The 14,938-nt window shown below is 45.4% G+C and overlaps 1 protein-coding gene across 17 annotated transcripts in view; it reads right to left on the bottom strand.

The window, feature by feature from the left end:
- The window catches only part of RALGDS (ral guanine nucleotide dissociation stimulator), a 147,357-nt gene that overhangs the window by 30,223 nt on the left and 102,196 nt on the right, over positions 1-14,938 (bottom strand). For 6 of the 17 annotated variants that reach the window (XM_075834730.1, XM_075834716.1, XM_075834727.1 and 3 more), the window contains exon 1: positions 6,216-7,259. The exons of the other annotated variants lie outside the window; for them this stretch is intronic. In XM_075834730.1, coding sequence (XP_075690845.1) covers positions 6,216-6,398 — 183 coding nt within the window. In that variant the 5' untranslated portion in view covers positions 6,399-7,259. Of the gene's footprint in view, positions 1-6,215; positions 7,260-14,938 lie in introns of those variants that run through there. 17 annotated transcript variants of the gene reach the window in all.

Below are 14,938 nucleotides of genomic sequence, written 5' to 3' on the forward strand. Positions count from 1 at the left end.
TGAACACTTACTGCTAGGTTTCCCCACAGATCACGGACGATCACTGGGGGTCGCAGCAAGGAGACACTTTGTGATAAGTACATGGTCAAGGAACCCTTCTAACAAGCAGGGATTGTCCAAAGCCGAGACCCCCTTTAAATAATAAGCTCCTGTAAATTACAAGAACAATCCAGAATGAGAGATTTTTGCATTCCCTGCGGGTTCTTTGCAGGCTATATCCTTTTATACAATAATCTATACCCTACACCGCAAATGGTGGTCTATGGACTGCTGAAAGATACTCGGGATCGGTGTTAATGGGGGTTAAAACTTCTCCGGCTGCTATGTTGTATTCAGGAATTGCTATATAAGCAATTTTCTTCTACCCGGTCATTGCATGCTACAGATGTTTTATACATTTCTATCCCGGCTTCTAAAAAACGGCCAGTGAAACTTCTCAAACTTTCAGAAACCCCATAGTCAGCAGTGCGGCCTCTGCTCTCCCTGTATCCCGGAGAGAGAAAGGATGCGGAGGAATGTCGTGAGGAGAGGAGGCAGCATCTGCAAAGTATTAACGGGGCCATGTGATTTGTAGGGGGTGGGTAAGAGGGTTAAGGGAAGGGGGCAACCACAATCTCTATCCCCTCCCTTTGAACTCTACGGAGTATAAACAAGAGCCCCTTCTGCTTACCAAAAAATGTTAACCCTTTGGGGGTGTAAAATCTAAGTATACACACACACACACACACACACACACACACACACACACACACACACACACACTACATAAAATCCAGTCATACAGTATATAGTGCACACCTATAGATGCCAGGCCGCACTCCACCCTCACTGCACAGCGACCTCCATGTTGTGTACATTATTAACACAGCTGTGCGACGCCTGCGGCCTAGGATTTACTTGATCCTTTTAATGGGATTCCTTTAGGGAGAAAGCAATCACAGCTTCTCAGCTCGCCGATACCAAAACCGCCAAACGCAGTAGTAGCAGAAAAGTCACGCTCTGGCTGTTTTGTTGTTGAGCAATTTTTTGGGGGATACCGGTGACATTTCCTTTGCCGCTGTTTTTTATGCTATAATGGACTGTGCTCTATACTAATGATTCCCATAGTATGAAGAAAAAAAACCGTATATTACGCGGAATACTTTTTTTGCAGGGTGACCTCATATTGGAAGGCATCGTAAACTGCACTTTCCAATAGAGTTTTAATATAGGTGTGCCAATGCAGACCAGCCGGACGTATGCCAAAAGGATGCCCTATACACCCAATATGGTGTGAACATAGCCCAACTCTGTAGTGCTGCTCCTGATGGACTAAAGGGCTCGGCCTTGTGAAAATAAAAGTTTACTTATTGCATAAAGAAAAGTTCTGCAACATTAAGATACTTTGTATTTCAGATTTTCACCATTTTCAAGATCTCTACTTGCTATCAGCGAACGGGAACAATATGGTTTCCATCCATACCCTGACTGCCGCAATGCCTTTTTTACAAAGTCTCTCTGTAGTAAGAGTTATCAGGCTGGAGTCCAGGGCAGGACGCCGGCTTGTGATTGCTATCTGTGCACCCTACAACTACAGCTGTATTAGGTCAGGACAGGATTCCAGCCAAAAACAACAATGTTCTAATTCACTGACAGCAAGCAGAGATCTTGAATATGGTTTGGAATGGAAACAAAGTCGCAAAACTTTATTATACACTGATTAATCTCGATTTATATAATTATTGTCCATTTTGATAACCAGAGTTGATACTTACGTGGGAAGTTTGCGATGGTAACGAGCCCTCTGGTTATGTGTACACGGACTTTACCAGGCGCACAGCAGTTGCTAAGTATTAAAGGTGGCCGTACACCTTAGACAGCTGCCGGCCAAATGCTCGTCCTGCCGACAGCTGTTCCTCAGACCCCCCAGATACATGCACACTTGGCTCGGGCCGACAGCTATTCCTCCTGACCCCCCATACGCACTTGGCTCGGCTGACAGCTATTCCTCCCAACCACTCATACACGAGCCTTTGGCTCGGCCGAGAACGATCCCTCCCGACCCTCATACACATGCGTGCTTGGTTCGGTCGCCAGTCATTCCTCCCAACCCCTTATACACATGCGCGTTTGGCTCGGCCAAGAGCGATCCCTCCCAACCCCTCATACACATGCGCGCTTGTCTCTGCCGCCAGTCGTTCCTCCTGACCCCTCATACACATGCTCGCTTGGCCCAGCTGACAGCTATTCCTCCCGACCTCTCATACACATGCACGCTTGTCTCTGCCGCCAGTCGTTCCTCCCGACCCCTCATACACATGCGCATTTGGCTCAGCCTGCAGCTATTCCTCCCGACCCCTCATACACATGCACGCTCGTCTCTGCCGCCGGTCGTCCCTCCCGACCCCTCATACACATGCGCATTTGGCTCAGCCTGCAGCTATTCCTCCCGACCCCTCATACACATGCACGCTTGTCTCTGCCGCCAGTCATTCCTCCCGACGCCTCATACACATGCACGCTTGTCTCTGCCGCCAGTCATTCCTCCCGACGCCTCATACACATGATTGTTTGACTTGGCCGAGAGCTATCCCTCCCAACCACCCATACACATGCGCGCTTGGCCGGCAGCTATTCCTCCTGACCCCGCCTAGACAAACGCGCCTGGCTCGGCCTCTAATGTGTATGCCGCCTTCACACGCTCCATCCTTCCATGTGGATATCATGGTCTCCTTCTCTCCAGCGTCAAATCATTCAACTTTCCTGAATCTCCCCTCTCCCTGATCACACGACATAAGACGTCTTCTGCGCCTTTGAAGTGATCTTGCCGCTATCTTCCCATTTACAATCTCATTCCTCAGGCACCGGGATTCTCGGGTAATTGTAGTTTATACAGAATTATTTACAGAGTCCCGAGCCGATCAGAGATGTAAAAAGAATTTTTTTGACACTAACAAATAGGCGATGATAAACGGTGATTAAAGTGAATGCATAAAAGCAAGCGCGCTGCAAGCTATTGTCCTCTGGTATCTATAAAAAACCTGGGTAAAAAAATTAAAAAAAATGGCACCTACAACAGTGGTCATCCACTGACCTAGAGTCCAGAATGGCAAATCTCTGTAGTAATACAGTACAGCAGGGGGTGTATAACCCCCAACAGACCTGCTATTCAGTCTACAGTGAAATTCCTTCAATCCGGCATTTGATAATCCAGAATCCGGCGCTTGTTCCCAGCGCTTATCAAAGTAATGGCTGCAAAATTCATAGTTACACTTTAATCTTGTAGGTTCCCTAAGTTTACGACTGTTTGATAATCCAGAACATTTGATAATCTAGAACTTATCAGGTTCCATTGATGCCGGATGAAGGGATTGTATTATATGTAGTGATTGTATTATATCTATATACACGCTCTCATTGCTCGGCTTGGCCGTCCTATAAACACGTAGTTGTCGCCTCAGCATCCTTCTCATTGCTGGAATTCTCCGCTGTGCTGACTTGCTCGGTGCGGCTCATCACGTGAAGTCTGGCATTATCCACACAGTAGGAGTGGAATAGTCGCGGACACGGCCATGTCAGCCCGATGGCATCTCTCCATCCTCACAACAACAAAATACTGTCATTAAACCACGGAAATAATTAAGATGAAACAAAACCCCCTCAGGGAACCTTAAGACAACTAGAAGATAGAGGGGAAGGGTCTCCGGCTTTTATCTCGGCTGGAAATCGACAAACCCTCAATGTCCAGGGGCTACAATGGAAACATTTCACCGTGGGGACGGAGTTTAAAGCCGGCCATGACTGTACAGAGAATTTAGATGCTTATCAGACGGCGCCGCTGATCGAAGCCAAAACTATAGCAATAGGGGGTGCAGAGAAAGCAGTCGCAACGAGCCTTGCGGGGCACAAAAGACACCAATATTATAAATGGTACATGGTAGTTGGCTGGCCCTGGTACAGCTTTTGCATTGGGAGCCAGTAGCTTCCAGTTACACCTCTGGCTGGACGTCCGTGTGTATGGCTGACACAAGGGGTTAAATCCGGTACGTCTATTGTTTTTGGAAGATCCTGAGGAAGGAACTTGAAGCAGAGGCCCATTTTAGCTCAAACCGAACAACCAAAAAGATTCCCATGGGGTATCAGCGGTTTCCGCTTGTAGGAAAAGCTGGATGACAATCAATATGGCCGCCGCGACAGCTCGCACAGGGGTCACCACCCAGCTTTTCCAGACTTGTGAGGGGCGAATCTATCTAGTTCCGTCTTATCGCTGCGCCCAGAATGTTGCAGAAGTGATTTAACGTTCAGGGATCTGCGTGACAACCACGGTGGGAGCTGTAATGGCCATCTCATCCATTCACACGTTGCGGGTAGAACCGCACGCGTTTTGACTTTTTTTTTTTTGGTGCGTTTTTAGCTACGGTTGCGTTTTTCACAGATACCGCATCAAATGGCAGCAAAAACACATGCGGTTCTAACCGCAGCTCAACGTGTGAATGAACCCTTAGGGCTTATTCACACGGACGCATTTCAATGGGGCCGTTCACACCGTCGTTTTAACGGAGCGTATAAAGGGTCCATTGAAGAATAGAACATGTCCTATTTTCATCCGTTTTCACGATCCCTCCATAGACTCAAGTCTATAAGGGATCCGTAAAAACGGGCCCCGCATGGGGGCAACTCGGATGTGAAAAACTGCCCTTTTTCACGTCCGAGTTTGCACTCTGTCGTCTGAATTCGGCCTGCGGGTAAAGCACCACGGAGCCGCGTTCACCCGGCCACGATGCTGACGAAAACCGCGATGACCCCCTATACGGTGGGGGTGCCAAAATGCTAGTTAATGGCCGCGCTGAGTTGCACTGGTTACCCGCAAAGTCGTGCAGCCATGAGGGTCTATTTAGGGCGCACAATTTTGCAGGTAACCAGTGCAACACCGTGCAGCCGTATCCAGCAGTTTGACAACCGCGCCAAACAGCGTGCCTGTGGGTTTTTCAGTCGTATCAATGCCGTGCGGCCTTACCCCTACAGGATGTTTTTGGCTCACCTGTTCACTATACCCAGTATTCCCAGGCTCCACACGCGTACATACAGTCAGCGATTTACATGACAATGTCCAGGTGTCACGACAAACCCCCGATACCGGCGGAGAGCGATGCTGCATCCATTACTGTATTCCGCAGCATTATCATGGAAATAGGAACACCAGTGCCCCCCTTCTCTTGGCACCGTCCCCGGACCGGTTCCCTCCTCTCTTTGATCATCTAACCCTTTCACAGTTCAGATCCTTTGGATGTAAAAACTTTACCCAATAAACCGGCGCATGTGAACTTGATGTGGTTTTTCCATCTACCGTAATCCGCTGATGATTAAAATTCCATCTGCCACCACACTTTAACTCGCTCACCTCTGGGCATCTGTGCCAAGACAAACCATGCAGGCTGGCGCACACGTTTAACCCTTCGCCAAAAAAATAGTTTGTGGCCGATAGTAACCGACATACAAAAAGACAACAAAAAGGTGCAAAGTGCAGATCCTACATCAGTGAAAATCAGCCAAAGTTGATAATTCAATAATGATATACTGAGCATTTCATTTTATCACGATCTCCGATTGCAGTCAGTGAATAGTTTATCTTCAGAGGCCGAGAAACCCTACTCACATTTTTCTGTGATGTGTCGGTGCCGGTCAAATCGTGATTTACTGCAGTGATTAACATGAAATCACGGCAAAATGTTGCAGTTTTGCACAAAAACCGCCATGTTTTGCGGCGATTTCACGGTAATTCGTAAGTCTAGAGACAGGAACATACTGCTGCAGTGTTTGGCTGACAGAGGACTTCCAACACCAATACAGGTAACAAATCCATCCGCTTAGTCAGGACAGGTTTTCAGATTATGAATGTAAGATATAGTTACCATTCACTGACCGCAAGCAGAGGTATTGAAAATCGTGAATAAGTGAAACACAAAAGTATATTAGAAAGTGGCAGAACTTTTCACTCTAATGACAATTAAAACTTTATTTACATAAGATTGGATAAGCATTTACAGGGAGCGATTATTGTCCAATGCAAATGACGTCTGTGATAATCGGCGAATAAATTATACGACTTATTGCAGAACCTTGATACGTGTAAACAGAGGTATTGTATTGTGAGCGCAATTATAACCGTTATTTATTATCGCTCCATGTAAATGGCTTTTAAAGCAGAAAGGGGTCAAGTAAATAGAGACTCTCACCTCCAAGGGGGGCAGATCAGGGTCTAACTGAGTGAAACTGCTGAGGACTACAGGACTGCGGTCCGCGGCCACCTCTAGCTTCACCCCATCCCAGAGACTTCTCATCTTCCTGGAGCCATCGAACATCTTTTCTGGGGTGCTGGTTTTGTCATGATGAGGCTCCAGCAACATTAGGAAAATCATGGGGCTGCTTGTCAGTTCAGCATCTCTATGGGGTAGAGCTCAGCCTGGGACAGCAGGGCTGATCGAGGACCCTCCCAGGTTGAGGGGGGGTTTTCGGAGCCTTGACCCCCTATTCTGACTGCAGAATCCAGCTATCCTCTGTGCAGGTCACTGTGACAGCCTATCCTTATGATCTTCTGTGCTGTGACTTTGTATCCCCTGCCAGGTTCTTGTAGGCTAGTAATATCCTCTGTGCTGATATAAAGTATCCTCTGGTCTGGAGGGAGTAGTGATCTGGCTGTGATGTATCCACTGCTGTATTGGGATCTTGTGCAACCACAGCTATGAGGGGAATTGTATCTTCTGTGCTGTGATCCTCTGTTGATTCAGTTGTGATCTTGATACAATGTCTCCACTTCTATGGATCTTCAGTGCTGGGATCCTGTTTACACAATGTATCCAGTGAGGTCTGATCCTGATACAATGTATCCAATGCGCTGTATGGAGTTCTATGCTTGATACAATGTATCCAGTGAGGTCTGATCCTGATACAATGTATCCAATGCGCTGTATGGAGTTCTATGCTTGATACAATGTATCCAGTGAGGTCTGATCCTGATACAATGTATCCAATGCTCTGTATGGAGTTCTATGCTTGATACAATGTATCCAGTGAGGTCTGATCCTGATACAATGTATCCAATGCGCTGTATGGAGTTCTGCTCTTGATTCAATGTATCCAGGGCTGTGTACGGAGTTCTGCTCTTGATATAATGTATCCAGTGCTCTGTAGAGAAGTGTGCAGAGCCCTGTGATCCCTTGTAGAGCCTCTGCCGGTGTCCTCCAGCTCTGAACTCTCCTCTGCCTGGACTGCGGGATTTCCAGGTCTATGGGTTTTGCCATTCACATCTCTGAACACTCCCACAGAATGATGCAGCAAACATGTCATCACCCTCTCATATGCAAACAAGGATCCTGGCTGTGTGAGAGAAAACCTGCACTGGATCTGCCTGGCACTGGACTGTCCTCACCCTGCACAGAGGTAGCAGAGCTCAGCACAGAGGTAGCAGAGCTCAGCACAGTGGAGGGCTCTGCATGCAGACGATCACATGTGTGCAATGTATTGTCAATGCTTTCCACAGGGATCTAGTTATAAAGGGAGGTTCCCTGTTATGTAAATGAAACAATCATTGTACAATGAAAAGTTCTGCAACTTTCTAATATTTACCATTTATGGTATTTAGATCTCTGCTTGCTGTCAGAATAGGAACAGCTCAGCTTTTGCTACAATTTTAAATGATCTACCAGCTAAACAGACTGCACTCAAGACTGACACGTTTTAGGCTTTGTTCACATTACGTAGATTTCCGTTGACGGAAGGCTGCGACGTATGCCACGGTTATTAAAACGTGCCCAAATTTTGGCCGATGCAGTCAATTTTACCTTCATAATCCGCCTCTCACTTTTTAAACAGTTTATTGGCGACAATTTAATTTCCGTACAAAATGTCATTTACATCTTCTATTAACACATTCACCCATCATTCATTGTATCCTGGTCTATTGCTTTGTAATAATCTGGTCAGAGACATTACAGTTGTGTCAGGAGAAGCCACCTCCAATCTGGATTGGTTATTTTTCTGTCGGAGATCAGCAGCACAAGAGCTACCTGACAGCCGCTTATCTCCTCTACTCCATTGAAACTATATTAGGCAAGCCAAACAAGCATGTTATTAGGGTAACTAAGGGGTGTATATATAGCATATAGGCAGCTACCATTATGAAGGAAGGGGAATCTTCGGGAGCCCTTCTTCCCCCCAAGGCCCAGCCCCCCCTTCCAAAAAAATATATTTGAGGAAAACAACCCCAGAGGTCCTTATCTCCTTGAAAGGAAGGGAATGAACATTCACCATCTTTGGAAACCGGGATGTGATGTGTGAACATTTACCAGGAGGGCCCCCATATTATTACCCTGGACCAATCGGATAGTCGTCGGTTGGATGATCATCTTATGTGTGTCGGCCTGTGCTCTCTGGTGGCAGCACAAACTCACATACACAAAGTAATAGGGGCCCCATAGCAAAATCAAAAAAAGGGACCACTTGCTGGTAATGCTTTATACCATCATGTACAACATCCCATGACAGATGGGCCCAGAGCTTGTTGCCCCCTTACCCCTTTTCTTGTATGGACACCATTACCTTCTGACTGGGGTAGGGTGAGCCTGGGCTGGGCCCTCAAAGTACCTGCAAGTGCTACTTCTATGGTACACACGACCTTGGCAGCAGGCCATATTTTCTAGTCATATATAGAACCATCCACTGGGGGCACCAACGTCCCAGATTAGGGCCAATTTGCCTAAGCAAGTTTGGGGTGTCTTGGAAGAGACCGGGTCACTCCACTCGGATTCTGCCCTGGTCGACTCAAATCCAGATCCCAAGTGAAGCAAACAGAAAATAAAAAACTAAAACTTCAGCGCAGATGTTACCGATGAACGATTTTGCTTGCAACAGATGTTATAGGATCCAAGACTTTTTTATTGTAGTGTCAACAACCCCCCCCCCCTCTTGCTAACATACAATGTTTACGGCGGTGACTAGAGAGTCATAAGTTTAAGCCAATAAAAATATGCGCAGGGATTTTGGGTTTTAAGTTCATTTCCTTGATATTTCCGAGAAGTGCTGAGCTGTCGTGTGCGGTGTTCTGCCGAGGAATGTGGAGAAAACAGGAAGTGAATGGGAACGGAGCCCGGTTATCGGAGCCGACGGTCGGGATTTTCACTGCAGTCATCTTTTTGCTACCTCGGCAGTTTTTCCATCACTCTGGTACACACAATATTGGACATTGCCGCTCTCATTTACTTCGGGGGTGGCACAAAATAATTACAAAAACATTTAGTCAACCAGGTTTTCACACCCAGGGGCGTAAAGAAAGTCCTGTGGGCCCCTGAGCAGATATTTGACCTGGGGTCCCCGATCATGCTTAGGCCCCAGGCGCACAGACCGTAAAATCGCATTTGTTTCTATGGCCGACTGACACCTACCCGTATATTTGTGGGAGGGGGTCTGTGCCGTAGAAACCTGCCGAAAAAAACAATGTCCGATTTATTTATTTTACCGACCATGCGCCGTACTTTATAATGGGAGCATGGCCCGGTTGTCCGCGGCCGGCCGTGCCCGTAATTACGGGCACGGTCATGTGCATGGAGCCCGATACATACTTAGGCCCTATTCAGATGAGCGTTGGGCGGCCACATTTTATTATTCATATTATGGCCACAAGATCTGGACTCCCGATGGTTCAAGTGAACAAAACCGTAACAGTCCGATTGTGATCTAAGTTCGGTTCACTTGAACCGCGGAGAATCTGGGCCTTGCAGCTAGAACACAAATACTATAATTGCGGAAGCATTACGGTCATCTGAATTAGACCTTACACAGAGGAACACTGCACCTGCGTCACTTAAAAAGATGTCTCCGCATGACTCAGCCTTATGTTTTTGTGAAAACGGCGGCAAAATATTTGAACAAAAACGCAAAATCTGATCCCTTAGGCCCTCTTTATATTGTGTTTTGGCCTTCCGTCAGAGGCGAACATCAAGAGGACTCCCAACATATACCTTCAACAACAGGCCAACACGTATCACACTGTTTGACATACAGAGGGTTATGTTGCCCAGGGATTGGCCAGGAGGAAACTCCCGCACTCAATGTATAGGAGTGCAAAGATTTTGTATATATTTTAAATTCCAATTGAAAAAAAAAAAATGGTAATATTTGTATAGCCCAAGGTCGCACTTGTTATTCTAAAAATGTAAAAATAATAATCTAAAAATAACAGAATAAAAAAATAAAAATAAAAAATAAAACAAAAAAAAAACACTAAAAAAGCTAATCTTAGGTAATTAGTGTCAATATTTTATATGTCAAATAAATGAAAAAAAAAAAAATTGATAAAAGTAAAAAAATAAAAATAAATAAATAATCCAAACATATTTGGCAGCACGATCTGAATGGGGGCTCATAATCTAATCTTTTTATGGGTCTCTTCACATGGTGCTACATTTCGGTTTCACGACGAAACTGCAATATGACCTCAAAGTGTGAACGGACCCCATCTCAGACACACAACCATGTCAGGAAGTCGACAACCAGCATGATTTTGGAGTGAGAGAGGGGAAAAAAAATGGAGGCCGGAAGAAACCATACAAGCGTAGGGAGAGCGTATAGCCGCCATGGAGAGGTTGTCATTTTAGATTCTAAAAAAGAATGAAAATTTAAGATAACAAAAAAATGTGATATAAAATATACACACACATACACGGGTAACGAATTATCATCATGATGATTTCTTATAATTCCTACACAACGCTTTACCACTTTTAGGTGTCGACACAATTGACTCATCAGGTTCCCAATGTCCTTTTATTAGTAGGAACCGACCGACTGGTCACAAAGAAACCAACGATTGTCCAAAACACTGGAGATCATTAGGCCGGGTTCCCTCGTAGCGCGAGTGCTGCAGAATTTCCGCAACGGAATTGTGTGCCGTTTCCAGTAGCAGCAAAGTGGATGAGATTAAGAAAATGTCACGCCCACGCTGCGGGAAAAACGTTAATAAATTGACCTGCGGTGCGGACTTTAAATTCCTCAGAATTTCAATTTATGCAGCGTTTTTGTTGATTTTCCCGTTGCGAGTTTTCCCTATTGAAATCACTGGGGTTGCAAATCCCGCTACAGAAAGCAAAGTGTTGCGACTTTTGCTGCGTTTTCGCAGCAATTACGTTGCAAAAATCGCAGCTACAGAAAATAAAACTTTAAAAAAAAACAAAAAATCATTCTTACCCAGGACGCTCCTCCTCCTTCTTGCAGCCTGGCCTCCTAGGATGACGTATCATCCCATGTGACCGGTGCAGCCAATCACAGGCGGCAGCGTCACATGGCCTGCAATGTCATCGTAGGAGGCCGGACTATGCTCGGAGAAGAAGGAGGGGGTAAGTAGGGACGTGGTTTTTTTTCGGACGGAATGTACTGCGGGTTCCAGGTCGGACAAGCGGTGTGATTTTTACGAAGCGTATCCGTCTCCTGGGAACCCGCGTTATATCTCCATCATTTACGGACCCTTCAGCTGAAAATTTGGGTTTTGTCCATTCGTTATACAATTAGGAATCACTACAAAGAACAATGAGGGAATTACCGGGTATAAAGTACAAGTTATCTATTCTCATGGTGGAAAACTTCTAACTGAAATTTGAGGACCACTGAAATTTATTGGTAGCCATCTTTAATTTTTTAAAACAAATTTTTGATAAATACAAAATTCTAATAAAAAAAAAAAAATGCTAAATATCCGTTTATAAAATACTGATTATTATGAAGCTCATTTTTAATAAAGTTATATTAAATTATATTGTAAAATATAGAATACCAAATAAGTTCATATATATTTTAGGAGCCCCCCCCCCCCTATAAGTTACTGTGTGATCTCTCCTGTTATGGTTTTGGCAGCCCCTTATCATAATGTGATGTCATGTACAGAACCATCACAAGGCGGCCCCATCCATGAGTGTTTAGTGATGTCATCAGATCTCTGCGGGAGACCATCCAAGGCTTCAATAGACGGCCATTGTTAGGGTATGTGCACACACACTAATTACGTCCGTAATTGACGGACGTATTTCGGCCGCAAGTCCCGGACCGAACACAGTGCAGGGAGCCGGGCTCCTAGCATCATACTTATGTACGATGCTAGGAGTCCCTGCCTCGCTGCAAGACAACTGTCTCGTACTGAAAACATGATTATACTACGGGACAGTTGTCCTGCAGAGAGGCAGGGACTCCTAGCGTCGTACATAACTATGATGCTAGGAGCCCGGCTCCCTGCACTGTGTTCGGTCCGGGACTTGCGGCCGAAATACGTCCGTCAATTATGGACGTAATTAGTGTGTGTGCACATACCCTCAGATGTCAAAAGTTGAAAGAAACCACGATGGTGGCAGATGCATTGAGGTGATGTAAATCCTAATATTTTGACAATTTAGGCCATTAGGTCATTGACAATTTACATAGCTCTAAACCCAATCCACCCACCAATAGGAATGGAGTAGCCGTGGAAGAAAAACGAAGAGACGTGTGGCAAATTTGCGACTTGCCACCACAGAGGGGGACATTCTTGATTGACATCTGGTGGTGGGAGGCTCGGGGCAATTGCCCGTTTTGCCCAAGTTATAATCTAACCCTAAGCAGGACTCCCCTATGACGGCCACGTTGGTTGGCGTCCAGCTTTCCAAGAAGTAGGGACGACTCCAGGCCTGGGTTTACTAGAGATTTTTTGATTTTAGGGGGAATTTGTCGTGTACAAGCTCTATCTATTGCGCTTCTGCGTGAGCCATTTCTGTAGGTTTTTTGCTTTTTTTGAATGGCGCAGTTTTGTCGGGATTACAAAAACGGCAGCAAAACACTTAATTCTAATGTATTTGTTTATACAGCGTGTCAATGCCATAAACAGACGTACCTGGCGCTGGTTTTTCACGTGTACAGACATGTCAGCTCAGCCCGGATGTCAATATAAACGTGAATCACAGCGAGAACACCACGAGGATGAAATTCCAGAGATTGAAATCACCGCCACCAGCTCTCCGTTATCTCATAAATGAATGATCGCAATGACTCCTGCCGCCAATTCAGAGCTCATAGACTTGCAGATCCTGCGCGGTGACTCAATTCATTAGGCCGACTAGGAATTCACATGTATCTCACCGATTCTAATTACATTATATTGGGTCAGTCACCCCGCATCAACATGGTGCCACCTGCAGCCAACCAGTCAGATGCTTTTAGGTTTATAGTCCCATTCATGAAATCATCGGATTGGATGTCACAGTTCTATTTGCATTCATTTGCATAGATGTCCTGTAGACATTCAAAGAAGGCAAGCAGTGTATACAAGATAAAGGGGACCCCTCCTCATGCGTATTCACCATAGCTCCAACCCAGGACATATATTCCTTACCTTCAGAGGCGTAACTTGGGTCCCAGTGCACCCCCTATAGCTCCGCCCCTGCTTACCTTTTATGGAATGCCTGTTACATCTACATAGTTAACTCCACCCATGAGGAGTTAGCCTGCAATCATAAAGAGGTCCCTACAGCAGCTGCAAGGGCTGTGTCTATGGCAAGATGGTAAGTATTATTTGCATGCACCCAATATGCTTATGTTTAGAAATGTAAACGGATATAGATCTTTTTTTATTCATTTCTGATATACAGAGTTGGTCTCATTGCAGACAATCCCTTTAATAGGACAGCCGCTGGTCTGCCCCCCCAGGATCCCAGAGAAACAGCCGATTTTCCCTGCAGCGGCCGCTATAGGTGAAATGTAGTATTACATGCGTCCAGACTGTAGTGTATATCATGACTGTGGCAGGGGGTGTTCTGTATACATACATCTTCTGTAATTCCCCATTAAATAAAATACTCCTTACATCATTTTGTTAAAGAGGACCTCCGCCTCTCCTGACGTCCATTTTGGTAAATCCTTGTATTCCCCATGAAATAACAATTCTGGAATATATTTTCTTAGAACTCTACACGCCTCTGTTATCCCTCCGAGCAATTGATGAATAAACAAATGGGTGTTACCAATCTTCTTGCTAGTAGGGCGTGTCCTTACACAGTCTAAGCAATAATTGGACAGTAACAGACTGTAGGGACACACCCCCAAGTGGTAACACCCAGTTGTCAATTTATTCATAAAATTCCAGGAGGAATAACAGAGGAACATAGAGTTCTAAGGATTGGCTCAACCTAGCGGAAAAAAAAAAAAAAAAAGATGTTCTAGAAATGTAATTTCATGGGGAATACAATTATTTACTAAAACAGACAAGTCAGCAGTGGTGACAGATCCTCTTTAAGGATTTATGCACACGACCGTAGTCTGCCAGCCGGTCCTGACTATGATCCATGGAAAGAAAGGACACATTTTATCTTTCCACGGATCAGACGGTTGGGTCCGTTTTCACGGACCCGATTCACGCACTAAAGTGGACGAGTCCTTGAAAACTACCGGCTGCCCCATCTGCCGTGAAAAACAGCACGAGTGGCACTCGGTCGTGTGCAACTGGCATTAGGAGTCAGGATTTCTGTATACAGTACAAGGGAGGCTTGAGGTTCTGTACGCCTCCACCCTTTATTTAGGCTCTTATATTAATTATAAACTGATTTCTATCATTGAATATTAATGAAGCTCAGTAAGAGATAAAACCTCATCAGATGACAGTGACACAACGACTGTCGGCACGTGCCCATGGAAATGTATTGAAATGAAGGGGCCTTAGAAAGGGAATGCTGGGAGTTGTAGTTTCACGTCAGCTGGAGCGTTCCTTGTTGTAGACCACTGTTGATAGTAACATGACTCAGCGTCTGAATGATAAGCGGTCATCCATTATCTTCAAGGTGTGATATCTCGCTTCATTCCCGGCAGGGGAAGCCCCCCTGGCCTGATAAAATTGGAGCCAGAAATACCTTCATATCAAAAAGAGTCTGGGTAATGAAAAGCCGCGCCA

Source organism: Rhinoderma darwinii, chromosome 8, assembly GCF_050947455.1.
Source record: "Rhinoderma darwinii isolate aRhiDar2 chromosome 8, aRhiDar2.hap1, whole genome shotgun sequence".
Classification (NCBI taxonomy): Eukaryota; Metazoa; Chordata; class Amphibia; order Anura; family Rhinodermatidae; genus Rhinoderma; species Rhinoderma darwinii.